At 41.7% G+C, this 13,824-nt stretch overlaps 2 protein-coding genes across 4 annotated transcripts in view; both read right to left on the bottom strand.

Moving 5' to 3' along the window:
* LOC112564184 overlaps positions 1-799 on the bottom strand; it is a 66,024-nt gene extending 65,225 nt beyond the window's left edge. Inside the window, exon 1 of one of the 2 annotated variants that reach the window (XM_025238828.1) lies at positions 390-799. The gene's annotated coding sequence lies outside the window, so the exon portion shown is untranslated. Of the gene's footprint in view, positions 1-229; positions 240-389 lie in introns of those variants that run through there. The other variant, XM_025238829.1, reaches the window with a different exon arrangement.
* Positions 800-910: 111 nt separating this feature from the next.
* Positions 911-11,950, bottom strand: LOC112564185 (dipeptidase 1-like). Of its 2 annotated transcripts, XM_025238831.1 has the most exons (12): positions 11,754-11,950; positions 10,825-10,908; positions 9,954-10,053; positions 9,588-9,744; positions 9,274-9,406; positions 8,787-8,937; positions 8,290-8,356; positions 7,007-7,183; positions 5,354-5,465; positions 4,813-4,885; positions 3,937-4,072; positions 911-1,391 (listed from the first exon to the last, which is right to left on the bottom strand). In XM_025238831.1, exons 1-12 carry the CDS (start codon positions 11,785-11,787, stop codon positions 1,293-1,295), a joined length of 1,323 nt encoding a protein of 440 aa, XP_025094616.1. In that variant the 5' UTR covers positions 11,788-11,950; the 3' UTR covers positions 911-1,292. The 2 variants fall into 2 exon arrangements, with proteins under 2 accessions (XP_025094616.1, XP_025094618.1); XM_025238833.1 differs by lacking the exon at positions 10,825-10,908.
* Between the last annotated feature and the right edge of the window lie 1,874 nt (positions 11,951-13,824).

The following is a 13,824-nucleotide window of genomic DNA, read 5'->3' as shown; positions in this document are numbered from 1 at the left end:
ACAGTTCACGGTTATGTAACTACTCATGTTGAGAAGGTGAAGGCCATCAGCATAGATGCAGTCAGTACCGCTACCAACATACAATAGATCAAAGATCAAGTCCGCACTTGTTGACTCACGTAGATCGAGAATCTAAAACAACGGTTAAAATGTTGCGAGGAAAATAGACAGTAGAGCGAAAAGCCTTGAACACTGCATGTGTGAGGAATTAAACCAGCTAACAACAGACCGGAGTGAACACAAAAATGGCGTTTGAGACATTCGACAATGAAGAAGGCAACACCAGGGCACAGACTCAGAAAAAGAATACAGAACATTGGCAGCTACTAAAAGAACAGATCAACAATATTCAACAAACACCAAACACGAAGAAAACCCAAGTATACTACCAGAAAAAAAGGACAGGGAGAGCTTCTAGCCGGTAATGCGAAGGGACATCACTCTTCTTCCTTGCTGTCATAAGCTTTTGATCAGATTGGATTATCGTCCGTGCTGGAAGATGATGTACATGTATGATAGCGTATTATATCAGCGCAGTTCTTTGACAAAGGAAAAACCTTCTCCACTCCTGCTGACATCGCTTGTTGACCGTGTGATTTGTTGTCAGTTACGACTCCCTGTGATTCTGGTTCCATGATTACAGTGGAGACGAATGGAAAATAGTTCACCGGAGACTGCGAATACAAGAGTTTCGAAATCGCGAAGACAACAACCAGTTACATGTATAGTCAACAGAAAAGGTCCGATCCTTGTCCAACTCTAGACCGCTTGTAACAAGAATGACCTTGTCAGAATTATGACAATAAAATATCTAAGTTTTATCTTATCTTTTTGATTCACCAGTTCTCTCGCCATCAGACCTTCACTTCTTCCGCTCTATAAACGTATTTGTCAAAGAAAAATGCTTTCAGGAAAAGGTGGACAAAGTTTATTGGAATCCGAGATTCAGATTTTATGCAAATCGAATAAATGCAATGACATCACGCTATTATTAGCTTGCTGAGAATAGTGGTGCTTATTCTGAGTTAAAATATCAATTTCGGAAAGAGTAATGTGATTTGAAAATGGACAGTTTAGAAAGTTAAAACTTTTAGAATGGCCCAGTACGCTGACACAGATGCAAGACGTGGGTGGGCGCCTCTCTCGGGAGTTAGAACTTTATGCCTCTTGTACTTAAGACAATCCGTAGTCCAAACAATCTTGTAACTAAAAAGTTCGGTAGGAAGTGAAGATGGCATTCCTGTCCAATCGTTCAGCACCAGATGTTAAAATAACACAACGTTAAATGGTCTTTAACTTTCCCAGCCCTGACTAAGACATGCGTGGTCGGGAATGTCTCTCGGATCAATCAGGCTGTCGTCTGGGTCTTCGTTTATCTTTGCATCACGAACCTGCAACAGACATTTATTAGATTGGCTTTAATTGGCATCTTGTACCTAATTTGACTCGTATATTTTGCCCACATTTTTTTCTTGAAACATTTCCAGGACTGTACTTGATGAGAACTGCCTTTGTTTGTCATGAAAGATTAACTGGCGCCAAAGAAGAAAACTTCGCTAGCAAGACTGTAGATATGAAGTAACGATTAACTATTAGATGAAAATACATAAAAAAATCTCTAAAGGGTGTCTTGAACTTAACTGTTCGACCTTTCGGAATGACAAATATGACAAAATCTGGCAAGTACCCTTACTTGTAGGTCCATGACTACATCGTTATCCACCACCACCAAGTCTGTTGCTGTTTCTGTGTTTATTGTTTATTGAAGGGCACATCACAAGGATCGATACTGATGTTTTTGTTTCTGCTGCTGATAAATTACCTCGCGCAAAAGGTTGTCGTCCCTTGAGGCACGCTTCCAGATGACGCAGTGATATTCGCGCATTAATGATCAGAGAGATAAGAGCAATAATGGATCAAAACTTGAAAGCCGACCCATGCAATCCCTGAGGCGCTGTGGCTTTGTGGTTCGTTGTCAATCACAGTGAACCTCGCAAAGAGGAAGCTGACAATTACCCAACGGTCACCACGCAGTCATGCACCGCAATCCATGTTTGTGGTGATGTTTGTTGTGTGTCACAGACTGGATTTGTTTAATAATAATCTTTAAAAAAAATTCTTTCTCAATCTGTGTGTGTGTGGTTTTTTTCTTTGTATATCCTAGACTTTAGAGTTCAAGCATTATAAACAATTGTCTGTCCTGTTGATCGAAACCACTCGTTCCGCCATTGTTACAGTTTGCGCAAAGAAGGTAAGATGCTAGCGTGCTCACCTGTGCGTGTACAGCTCTCCGTGTACTTTTGTGACTGGTTGCATTATTAAACCAACCCATTACCTTGTTTCTTTCTATCTTGTTTGTCCTCGTGTCGTCTAATTAATGTCTTTTCTTGCTTTTGTTTTTGGTTTTTCGTTAGCTCCAAACTTTTTTCTGATTTCTTTTCATTATCCTAGACAATCAGTGACGCAATGATCATGATGGAATGATAGTCCGGTTTATGTCTTTTCTTCTCTATTTCTGTCTTTCCCTTCTGACCTTTTTCTTCCATTTCCTCTCTATCTCCATCTTTTCTTCGTCTGTTCTCTACCTCTTTCTTCCATGAATGTCCTCTCCCCGCCCCCTCTTTACTTTGTGAAGAGTTCCAAGGAATCTTACAGAAACGTGAAGCTTAAACACTGAGACGCCAAGAAAGGAAGCTAAGCAGAAGATATGGAGCTCTGAATGCACGCTGGTGACCGGGGAAGTGAAAAAAGGAAGAGAAAGCGGGTCCTCGCTTTACAAGGGAGCACGATGCCTGTGCCGGCTGATAGCGTTTATGACTCTGCCAGTTCTAAGGAGAACAAAGTGAATTATTTTCATGTCTTCTGACGACTATTTGCATGCAGCAACAAGGGTTAATCAGTATTGATTGCGCTGGAAGTGGGTGATTTATGCCGAGGTCAGCAGGACCTCGACTCCCGCGTTCGGGTAAAGAAGGAGACTGAAGATGCAAGATGCCGGCTTGCAGGGGAGATGGAGGGGAGGGGGAAAGGGACAGTGGGGCGTTGGGGACGTGGTTGTGGTATGTGGGGAAATGTTTGTTGCTAGCCCACCCTGGTCCTGGGGTGGGTACAGAAGTCCGCGCTCTCGATCTGTTGAGCAGATAATTAATGGCACGAACCTGATAAAACTCGATAGAACCTGCAGGAATTTTTGTGTTCTTTGTATTCTTTCAATTCATCGTGTTTGAATTCTTTGAGCAGTCCACGCACGTAATACAAGTTCGTGGTCCACGTGTAGACGTGTTTGCCTTGGTGCTGGCGTTGCTATCGACCACTGTAGTCAGTTGACGAAACTCTCCGTGTGTAGGTGCGTGTGCACATGCACGCACGCACGCACGCAGGTGTGTGTGTGTGTGTGTGTGTGTGTGTGTGTGTGTGTGTGTGTGTGTGTGTGTGTGTGTGTGTGTGTGTGTGTGTGTGTGCGTGTGTGTTTTTGCTGCAAAACCTTCGGCACTTTACTCATAAGCAGTGAGCTGATCGGCTACCTGGTGAAGAAACCTAGAAGACCACACGAGATGAGACAACCAGTGAACCCATAGGCGATATTCCTTTCATTATCCTCTGGTGCCCGTATGTCCTAGCTGCTTTTGTCTTCCAATTCTACAGATCACCGTGTATCAAAGGGGGCTGAAGGCTATAGATACGGCGTGTCTGTTCAACGCTAATACAGACACAGAACCATATAAATCCCAATCGTCCTTCGTCGGCTCACCAATCATCCCATTTAGAAAGGACATCACTGATAAAGATGTTTCTGGAAAAGGGGCAGAGATTGGTCCAAATGGCGATGAGTTCAACAGAAAGGATACTTGCACACGAAGGGGAGTTCTTTGTCGAGCACAGTGGCAGAAGAGGACTACATTTTCACACTTTAGTTGAAGACATGTGCACACCTACCTTTTCGACAGTTTTGAAGACCCGATAGAAGTTCCAGAAGGCCAGTTTTTCTAGGTCGTCCTCACTCCAGCGTCGACGTAAGAGCTCAGCAAAGAGATACGGGTAGGTCGATGTATCCTTCAGACCGCCGACATGGCTGAAAGGAAAAAAATAAAATCACGTGCATATTTGACGAATAATTCTGGTAGGTTACCTGTGTTATGAAGAATACGATATTTTTTAATATGAGGTGGATTTTCGCTCCCATCACTGTAGTAGTCACTAATTTGACTGGTAACATTCGACCACCCTTACAACACAAACAACGAATTTAGGTATATATAAAATAGTAATCCATGACGTATTGACTAGCTAAAGATAATCAATAGTAGTATGTTCCAAACGTATAACAGTCATAGAGAAAATCTAGATGTTTACAGTGAATCAACTACGGGTGCAACCTAATAACAATTTCAATCATAATGCAATATTAGAACTAAAGACGTGATATCTGAAGTGGAAAAATAAGTATGTCACCTATTACAGCGTACATTGCAACACAATTTATATCATATTGTGATAGAAAATAACATATTGATGGGTTTTTAAGTTAATAAACAAATCTGTGCTAATGATATACCTGTGCGGCTGTGCGCTTTGAAACATACGTGATCCATCCACACACACAAAAACACACACACGCGCGCATACACTCATGCATGATTAGACACACACACACAAACACGAGATAAAATACTTCCACAAACACTTGTTACGTGCCGGCTATATACAAACTTTGACAAACATAGTCACAAATTCGACGATAGGATTCCAGTTACGAACGGAAGGAAGGAAGGAAAATATCAGAAGGATGCTGTTCAGTGCGAAAACACTCACTCTGCCCCGTCAAAGTCAGACCCCAGCCCGATGTGATCAGGGCCAGTGATAGACTTGATGTGGTCCAGGTGATCTGTGTGGTCAAGTAAATCAGCATCTCATTAGTCTTTCAGCGCCACTTAATGTTGTTTTTTTTTGTGATCGCGACAGCAATGTTTATTTGTAACCTTTATTATACAACGAAAAACATTAAGTGTGCTGGTGTTGATGGTATCGATATAGAATGATGTACACATTTGTCGTGATTAATACTTGGGCTGTTTTTATTATTTAACCTTTCACTTACAGGTAAGTGGCCTTGTAATATAATTCTATTTTGTGTTGTTCTAATTTTTAACTTCCATTTCAGACAGAAGTAAGATTCATCAGAATGTTGTACACATCAGAAATACACAGTTCGGCTTTAGTGTCTCTAAAAACAAGGTTTAGCGAACGTTAACTTTAAAGTCAACTTCAAGCTTATCTTAACATTATTGAGGTCAAGCATGAGTCTGCGAGTTACTTAGTGCTCATAAACATTGGAGGTCAAAGGTCAGCTTACCTGCTACTTGACTGATAGACGCCGTCCTGTTGTCGTTGCCGTACACGGTGTCGACGGTGCAGTTGATGAAGTCGGGATAAAAGTTGACCATGATGATGCCCCCCTTGTCGCGCTGCAGGTAATGACGTAAGCAAGGTCACATGACCACCTGACTGCTGTATATGGTCAGTTACACACTGATGCACACAAACTATTTGACACAGTTCGGCAATGTCCTCTAGACAAGTGTGCAGCGTGTTTTGGATTTACAGCAAAGTACACTGCGAAGGTGTGCAACATTTTGTAAGACTTCTAACTAAAGACTTTCTCACATAGTGAATAACTTTCATGTACAAAGCCCTCTTTTAATTCCTCCCGATCTTTGAATAAGTCGGACTTTGTTTCTATCATAAAATCTTTGCTTAATCACCTCCTGAAAGTGGACTAGACATTAGGTTTGTTATAAAGCCCACGAAGAAATAATAAGAAGAAGGAGGAGGAGGAGACTGTGTGATATATACAGTGCACAATCACTTTCGCGAAGGAGCATCCTCTCATGCTTGAGGCAAGAACGAGACATGGACATCATACGAAGGACGGAAGGATAAACAGTAATAATTTCAGTCTGTCTCTCCCAGTTCCCCTTCTTCTTTTTCTCTTTCTTTCTTTTCTCCTTCTGATCTTAACAAATAACCTTAATATTATTGGCTTACAACTACTTTCACATTGCACAGTTTTGTTGTCTTTGATATAATCGTAAGAACACAGGAAGACAAAAATCACTTGTGCAAAACCGCGAGGAAAGTCGTTAGGAGCAAGAGGGTTAAAGAGCAATTAGAATTTATATGCGTGGTGCTATGTGTCTTCAAGACAGTCACCCTTCGACAAAGCTACGACACACTGTGTCACACTGCGACACTTGCACGTGACCTGTACCACGTGCTCCTGTATTCAGCACGGTCCCAGACTCCGCAAGATTTCCCCATTTGCACATGACATCTCGCAAATTTGGGCTATTTGCACACAACAAACATCGTTCCTCGGTAGGGACAGTGTTCAGATGCCAACAGTTTTTGTCTGTGTGTCCAACCTCAATCTCTCGTTGTCTCCAACTTTCATATGACTTTTGTTTAACCGCCCCTAGAATATAATCTTGAAAGAGTAAACCGAGTGAGTCAGAAGATGGAAGAGGGTTTCAGAGCAGACTGTACACAGCCCAGTCTGGGAAAGGATGGAGAAAAATCAGATCTTTTATGCGCTGACGCCAGATGTGCTGTTAAGTTTTGAAGCAGGGTCCAGCACTTATCGCAGACTGCAAGCATTAAAGCGGGACCTGCCAGCAAACCTTGACAGTGGAAAGACGATCAGAACTGCAAGCACACGGAGCTAAGATCGACCTTCCAGGAAGCCCTCATGGTGGAAAGAAGATCCCACCTGCAAACACGCTCACGATTGTGAAAACAAAATGAAATCGACCAGCCAGCAAACCCCGAAAACGTACCCCTCTTCAAGCGCACCCATGTCAGTGGCAACAAGATAAGGTCAAATGAAGAGAAAAGTTTAAAAAGTCGAAAGGTAGAAAGAGGATCCAACCTGTAAACACACCCACAATCATGGAATCACAATCAGAGTGATTCACCAGTAAATCTCTAAAGCAAGATGAGATGGACGCACCACCAAGGCCAGGACATCATCAGGGACGTTGCGGCGATGAGGGCAGATGGCGAAGGCGGAAGAGTGGCTGAAGATGACGGGGGCGACTGAGATGTTGAGGGCGTCGTACATGGTTTCCACGGACACGTGAGACAGGTCGACCATCATTCCCAGTCGGTTCATCTCGCGGACGACGCGCTGCCACAGAGACGGAGTCAAAGAACTGTTAGCATGTGTGGCCTGTAATCGGCAGCTGAATCATGTACACGCTCCAAAACATACGTTTACGACAGAGAAAAAAATAAACACATTAATCATGATAAAGCCCGAGATTTGCTTCATTAGTTTCGGATAATGGCAGAGTTTTCGGGTATTAATAGGGTTTTCAGTAGTAATAGGTTTGAGCATTTGTTCCTCCAATAATTAGGATTCAATGGTTGCCAAACCTGCTGTTAGGTAACTAATATGTGTGTGTGTGTGTGTGTGTGTGTGTGTGTGTGTGTGTGTGTGTGTGTGTGTGTGTGTGTGTGTGTGTGTGTGTGTGTGTGTGTGTGCGCGCGCATCTGTGTCGATGTGCATGTGTGTGCGTGCGTGTGTGTTTATGAACGTTCATTTATTACCTGCCCTACAAAGGTGTGTGTTCATGCGCCTGTATGTGTACCATGCGCTTCGAGCCCGGCTGGTGCTGGGGAAAGTGGCTATGCAAACGCTGTTATTAAATTATTATAATATACTTCTTATTGAGAATACGGTTAACGACTTTTTCTGCGTCTACACTGGACATTACAAGGTTAACTGATGTCTTTCATTACGATGGACAAAAATAACAATTTGTGGGTTGATTTAAACGACTAACAAATCCCTTGAAGTAGTCTTCCTTTGGTTAGGAAGGTTACTGAGTTTTTCTTCTAGTCGTACTTCTTTATAGCGTTCATGGGGGTGAGGGGGGATAAAGAAGTTTTCCCATTAATTGAACGACTAATTTGCATCTCCTACGTTAAGAAAAAAGTAGGAGTATGTCTACGTGTGTGGAATGTGGTTACATATTAATGTAAGTGGTGCGAACCTATTACAAACAGGTAAGAAAGTACGTTTGAGATGATGATTCGTGTTAACTTAAACCTGTAACCCCTTATGGGGAGGTCAAACAATAACTTCTGACCTGCGTACCACCGGCGACCATGTGGCCTGACGCTGTCTGACGGACACACCCATTGCCGTTACGATACGCAGGTCAAAAGGTTAACCTACTGTAAGTGATATACAGGCTCGACAAAAATGTCGGTACTCATAATTGCACATACTTCCCCAAATGGTGACAAGCCGTGCCAGACAGGTGTATTGTAGCGAGTACATAAATAGTTGTCAGCCCTGAAAAATTGACGGACAAGTGATACATTCAGAAAGGCAAACAAGTTCATTTCAGTAGGTTTTATTTAACGAAGTGCACATATGTGTTCTTTTTCAATTTTAAGACTACATGGAACTACCAGAACTATTAAAACCAAATCAGACATAATTCTGTTTCACATGTGACACAGTGATTAAGTTCTAAGTACTTTCATCCGTATTGAGGTAATTTTAAGGTGGTCGGTACTGTAATTTATTTTTTTTAAAATATATATATATAGAGTGTATCAATAAGAAAGACACTACAGAGATTACCAGACAATTATCACAGTATTTACTCACTCATATAGAGTAAGAATTAGTTCTAATTCTCACAATCTCCGAGAAAGTGTAACAAGGCGTGTGAGAAGAAACACGTGACTGAGATCAGCGTTGTTCACGTAACGCTCACCACGGTGTGTTGCAGCTCCACGTTAACGTCATGTAACGGACCCCCAGCTCGTAGTGTGTCCGCAGGACTGCCAAACTGCTGTCAATGAGATTCCCTCCTTCAAGACCGATGAGTGAAGCAAACTTGCCGAGATGAAAGGCATCGAGTATGCCTAGAAATGCAAGACGTTTTATCAGAGCAGTCAAGCGGTCTTGTCGCTTCACGAGACCCGGAAGCTCGCTAAAATTCACGATTAATTCTCTTTTGTAGCCACTTTGTTGGCAAATAAGCTTACAGTGGAAGGGTATTGGAAGGTGGTGGGTTTGATTAGGAGCAGAGGGTAGGAAGGTGAGATGCAAATATTGTGTATCACATGTTAGTCATCCCCGAAAGTTATTAAGGGATTTTAATAACGAATGAGTGCGGGCTTTGTGTTTAGTAGCGATGCAAAGTCTTTTATTTTTGTGAAGTAGTTTATAAGCATTTTAGTAAAGAGAAATAAACACACCATCGGCGGTCGTCACCATCTCGAAGAAGTCACTATATTTCCGAGTAAAGCGCTTGATCAGGTCGACTGACCGCAAGCCTCGGGTGACTGCGTCTTTGTACTGGGAACGGCAGTCGGAGTACGCGGACCACATCTGACCACACACATCATCATCATCATCATCATCATCATCGATTAATTAAAATGCATATTTTCCCCGAGTTTTAGACTATTTTACAGTGAAAGAGTGAAAGAACGAATGCCAGGCAACAGACAGCTGTTATTTTCTAAGGCTACACAAGCCTCAGACACAAGGCAGTGAAGAAGTGGACTACCTGTGCTCCTAGGAGCCCTTCACGTATCCGCGGAATATCCGTCTGACTAGGGTGTTTGGCTCGCGGCAGAAAATAGTCCCACATATTTTTACTCAGGTCCCAGCCAGACATCTGGCCCTCAAAGTCTATCAGGAGATGCCATGCCAGGTCGTTGTGCCTGCAACACGGTGAGATATCTATGGTGAAACTGTCAGTCTGCAACAACATGAAATAACGGAACACCACCAAAGCCAGGTAGGCAAGGTAGGTTGTCGGAATTCAAAATCGACATACTTTTTTAAAATATCATCATTGGAGAGAATTGTTTTCCATCTTTCAAAACTTTTCAATGGAACCTTACATTGTACCCGACACATAGCTACCCACCCATCTGTTAGAGGCACTTGCTTCAGCAGCCTTCTGGCAGCCTGCAGATGCTCTTCTGTGAAGGTAACATCATCCAGCAGAAAGGACAGGCTCCTACTCACTTACAAAAGAAGACATTCTTATTATTAGTGGTACATGGGGTAGTTATAACACTAAAACCTTGCACAGGTTTTTAATGTCATTTTTAAAATTGCTAGGAGTGAAACAGAATCTCTTCAAAGAGAAGTGTAAGCAGAATATGAAATTATAATTTTTTTCCGACCTAGGCAGGGCATAAAGTAAACGAGATTTTGTCTTTGAATGAAGTTACTCGAAAAGACAATGTTGAATTTGGAAAGAGAATCCTCAGTTTGCAAAATAAAGTTGTATTGTTTCTACTTTAGTTTAATGTAACAAAATTATTTACAGTGACAAAATTACAACAAATCCTATCGGACAGCCATGGAGGGAATTCTGTGCACGACACAAGAGATAAGATTACACAAAACATGTCAACATGTCCTATATAGGATTCCTAGTCACGTTTAGGGGCAAGTGTTACACCTGACTGCATCACAGATAACAGATGTAGACAAACGTACAGGCATGTATACCTACAAAAAGTATGTAGCAGCCAGAACTACCTATAGTGCCAAGTCAAAATGTGTGTATGTGTGTTCATGATGTGAACAGAAGTACCGTTTAGAATTATTTATATACACTATAATCCCTATGACAGTGCTTCACTTTCGAAATAAATAATGAGATTAAAATCAAGAGTAAGTATATTTTTTTCAATGCGGAAATTCTTTAATCACTCTTTCTTGTGCTACAGATTGACAGAAAGCTCGCCGTGTAAACTACTTAGTATGCATGTTAATGACAGGGTTACCTGATAATGAATGTCGGTCGCAAGCTGATCCTGAGTAGTCCTCACTGTCTAAACAGCTATCCTTAACCGCATTTGCTTCCGTTGCTGGGAATTGTATTGTCATAATTAATATTTCGATATCTTGGAAAATTTCATTCTGTCGGATTTATGCAACAAAAATGTTTAAAGACATCCAAACCCTTATTTCTCTGTTAGTGCCTGTTACCTCTTTGTGTCTTCTGGTTAGTACCGACACAGTAGCAACTTATCTTGATACAGTGCTTATTTCAGTTTTGGCAGTGACAGTCAACACAGAAAGTACAATCACACAATCCGGGTTTCTGAACATTCACTCTCAGACTAACATGTGTGGGTTAGTACTGCAAGGCTGGATAGAGTTTCATATTATTCTTCCCTGAATAGGATCTTCCAAGGACCGCTATACATTGTTACTGCTACAATGAGATGAATGAGACAATTCCGTAGAGCAGTAACCGACACTTTGACCACAAGTCTACCTTTCTGCACTTGTCCATCCGACTGCTGGCCATTGTTTGTGTGTGGACTGGCGATGTGTACTACTGTGACGTGTACAAGTTTTTCGCGCGCAAACCACAGGTAAAATTAAATAATAAATGAATGGATGTATTTTAGGAGGTGAAACTTGCAGCATATATTTACATGCATTGTGTCTATTTATCCTAATCTTTGTAAAACCGGGATGGCCTGGCTGGGTCTTTAAGTCCACATCATTCTCCTGACAGACTTACAGACCACACTGACAATAACAAGAATATAAATCACGACAGTTACTTGAGTGAATGTCCGTCTTAAGATATTATCGCAACAGACTTCATTGTCTAAACTTGTCTTTACTTAAGTGGATTGTTTCTGTTGCTGAGGGGAATAGTATATCGTGTATTCGAATATTACATGTCACTTTTACTTACACAACAAAAGCAGGCAGACAGCGGGCAGAAGCATCCTTACGATTCTTCTCGGTCAGACAGATGTGTCGTGGTGCCCTTGTATACAACTGGTGATAATTTTAAGCCACTGCAACTGTACCTTTACGATGTACCCCAATGTACCTACACTGCACTGCACCCTCAGTGTTATCGGACACATGGGATTTTTTAAAATATCTTTGTACCTGTCCGTCGGCCTTTACTTATTTTTACTCTCCTGGAAAATATGATTGTTCTCGAAATAGCTGGCGGGATAAGAACAGTGTAATGACATAATACATTAATTTATTGCAGCACTCTCTTGCAGTGACTTTTAGTCTCTTTGTGTGAGAGAGTTACAGAGAGCATGCAGTACAGAGTAGTATAATGTTTTCAATTTAGGTCAGCTTACATTTCTAATTTTATTTTATCTCCTCTCCTTCTCCACTGTAGATATGTGTGTGAGCACATGTTTATAGCCAATTAAGCAAGGCGATTTTTTTATAACAGAAATGTAGAAATAGTGTAAAGCCGCATTTAACGAGCAGGTCTATGGCAACTGACTTTCCATGAGAAAGAGTTGTGGGGGGCTGATGTTTTACACCAAACCATTAACTGAGACTATATCAAGGCAAGGCAGCCAGTCCTGTAAGCAGATGCCACATGCAGAGAAAGAACATCGTGCGCACGACGAGAGCTGAACCGAGAGCACCCAACCTTCACTTTATTGGTGACAGGACCTTCCACGAGAAAGAGAGCATCCACATCCATGCGCAGACGCACTCTCCACGTGCCCTTACCCAGAACCCCCGGGATGAGCTCTGCTGATGATGTTGAATTTTCTCTCATACATGCCAGACGTACGTTCCCTACCCAACACACACACACCCTCCACTCTTGCCACTGATAAAATCAGAAACCACAGATCCCGCATTTGGCCTAAAGTATATCAACCACTGAAACGTCATCATCTCGAAAGAAAAGTAAGATCAGATACCCCTCTATGCTTTTCTTCCTACAGAATGCTGCCCTTAAACTGTCTGTTCCCTGCAGAGTCATGACCTCCAGTTAAGATACCTTTGAACATCAGCAAGGTAGACCTTTGGTCATGGTGTCGGCTACTCTCTACAGATCGAATTGCCTCATTCATGTCATAGCATCAACAACAAATAATTAAGTTTCACATCAGAATGTTTCCCCCTTTCCAATTTCAGACTCTTCTGCTTTGAAATTTTGAAAACTACTGCCTTTGCTGAGTGTGCCTGTCGTCCAGGTGCATTTCTGTGTTTTCTGCTGTTGTTGAAATAATGGCGCACTAGCTGTAAAATGGGCGTTTCCAATCTTCTCCCATCTTTCTGTTTCATCCATTCTTTCATTCGATTAACAGGTCGTCTACATCTGAACACAGAGCATCCATCATTCCTCTTCACTGGCTGGTCGTTACTGACCTTTTCCCCTTTGTTTTTGTTATTATTATATTTTTGAACTTGAAAAATTATCTTCCGCCATTAACATCATAGTTTCATGCATTGTTATACAGCAAATTTTCACTACCCTACCAAAGACACAAAGTACAACAAATTTATAGAGTAGAAGTCTACTGACATTTGCTGGCATTTACATTAATTTACTGTGTTTTATCCTTCCATTGCAGTTCTCCCCAAACTATAATCATTTATAACGATATCGTTCAATCCAATCTTCTAAGACAAACAGTTAAAAAGAGAGCACAGTGACTCCTGCCAAAATCCTGTTTACTGTTCGGACATCTGTTATACTTTTTCAATCAATGGAGTATGATTTATAGCTTAAGCTACTTAGCTAGATCGCGTCTGCTGCCAGGGTTGTTCCATCGTACACACTACTTAATAATATCCTCCTTGCGCAGGACATGTTAAGGCCATTTTAGAAGCAAAATATAAAAAAAATTTGAAAGCTGCTGCTGCTGCTGCTGCTGGTGCTATGGTGGTGGTGGTGGTGGTGCTGGTGCTGGTGGTGGTTGATGTAGGACTTGTATAGTGCTGTATCAACCTTAGAGAAAAGTGTGCTCATCTCACATTTAACAGCATGAAGA

The sequence above is a fragment of the Pomacea canaliculata genome, linkage group LG5 (genome assembly GCF_003073045.1).
Source record: "Pomacea canaliculata isolate SZHN2017 linkage group LG5, ASM307304v1, whole genome shotgun sequence".
In the NCBI taxonomy this organism is placed as follows: domain Eukaryota; kingdom Metazoa; phylum Mollusca; class Gastropoda; order Architaenioglossa; family Ampullariidae; genus Pomacea; species Pomacea canaliculata.
Note: the sequence above shows the minus strand (reverse complement) of the source record. Positions and strands in the feature narration are given on the sequence as shown.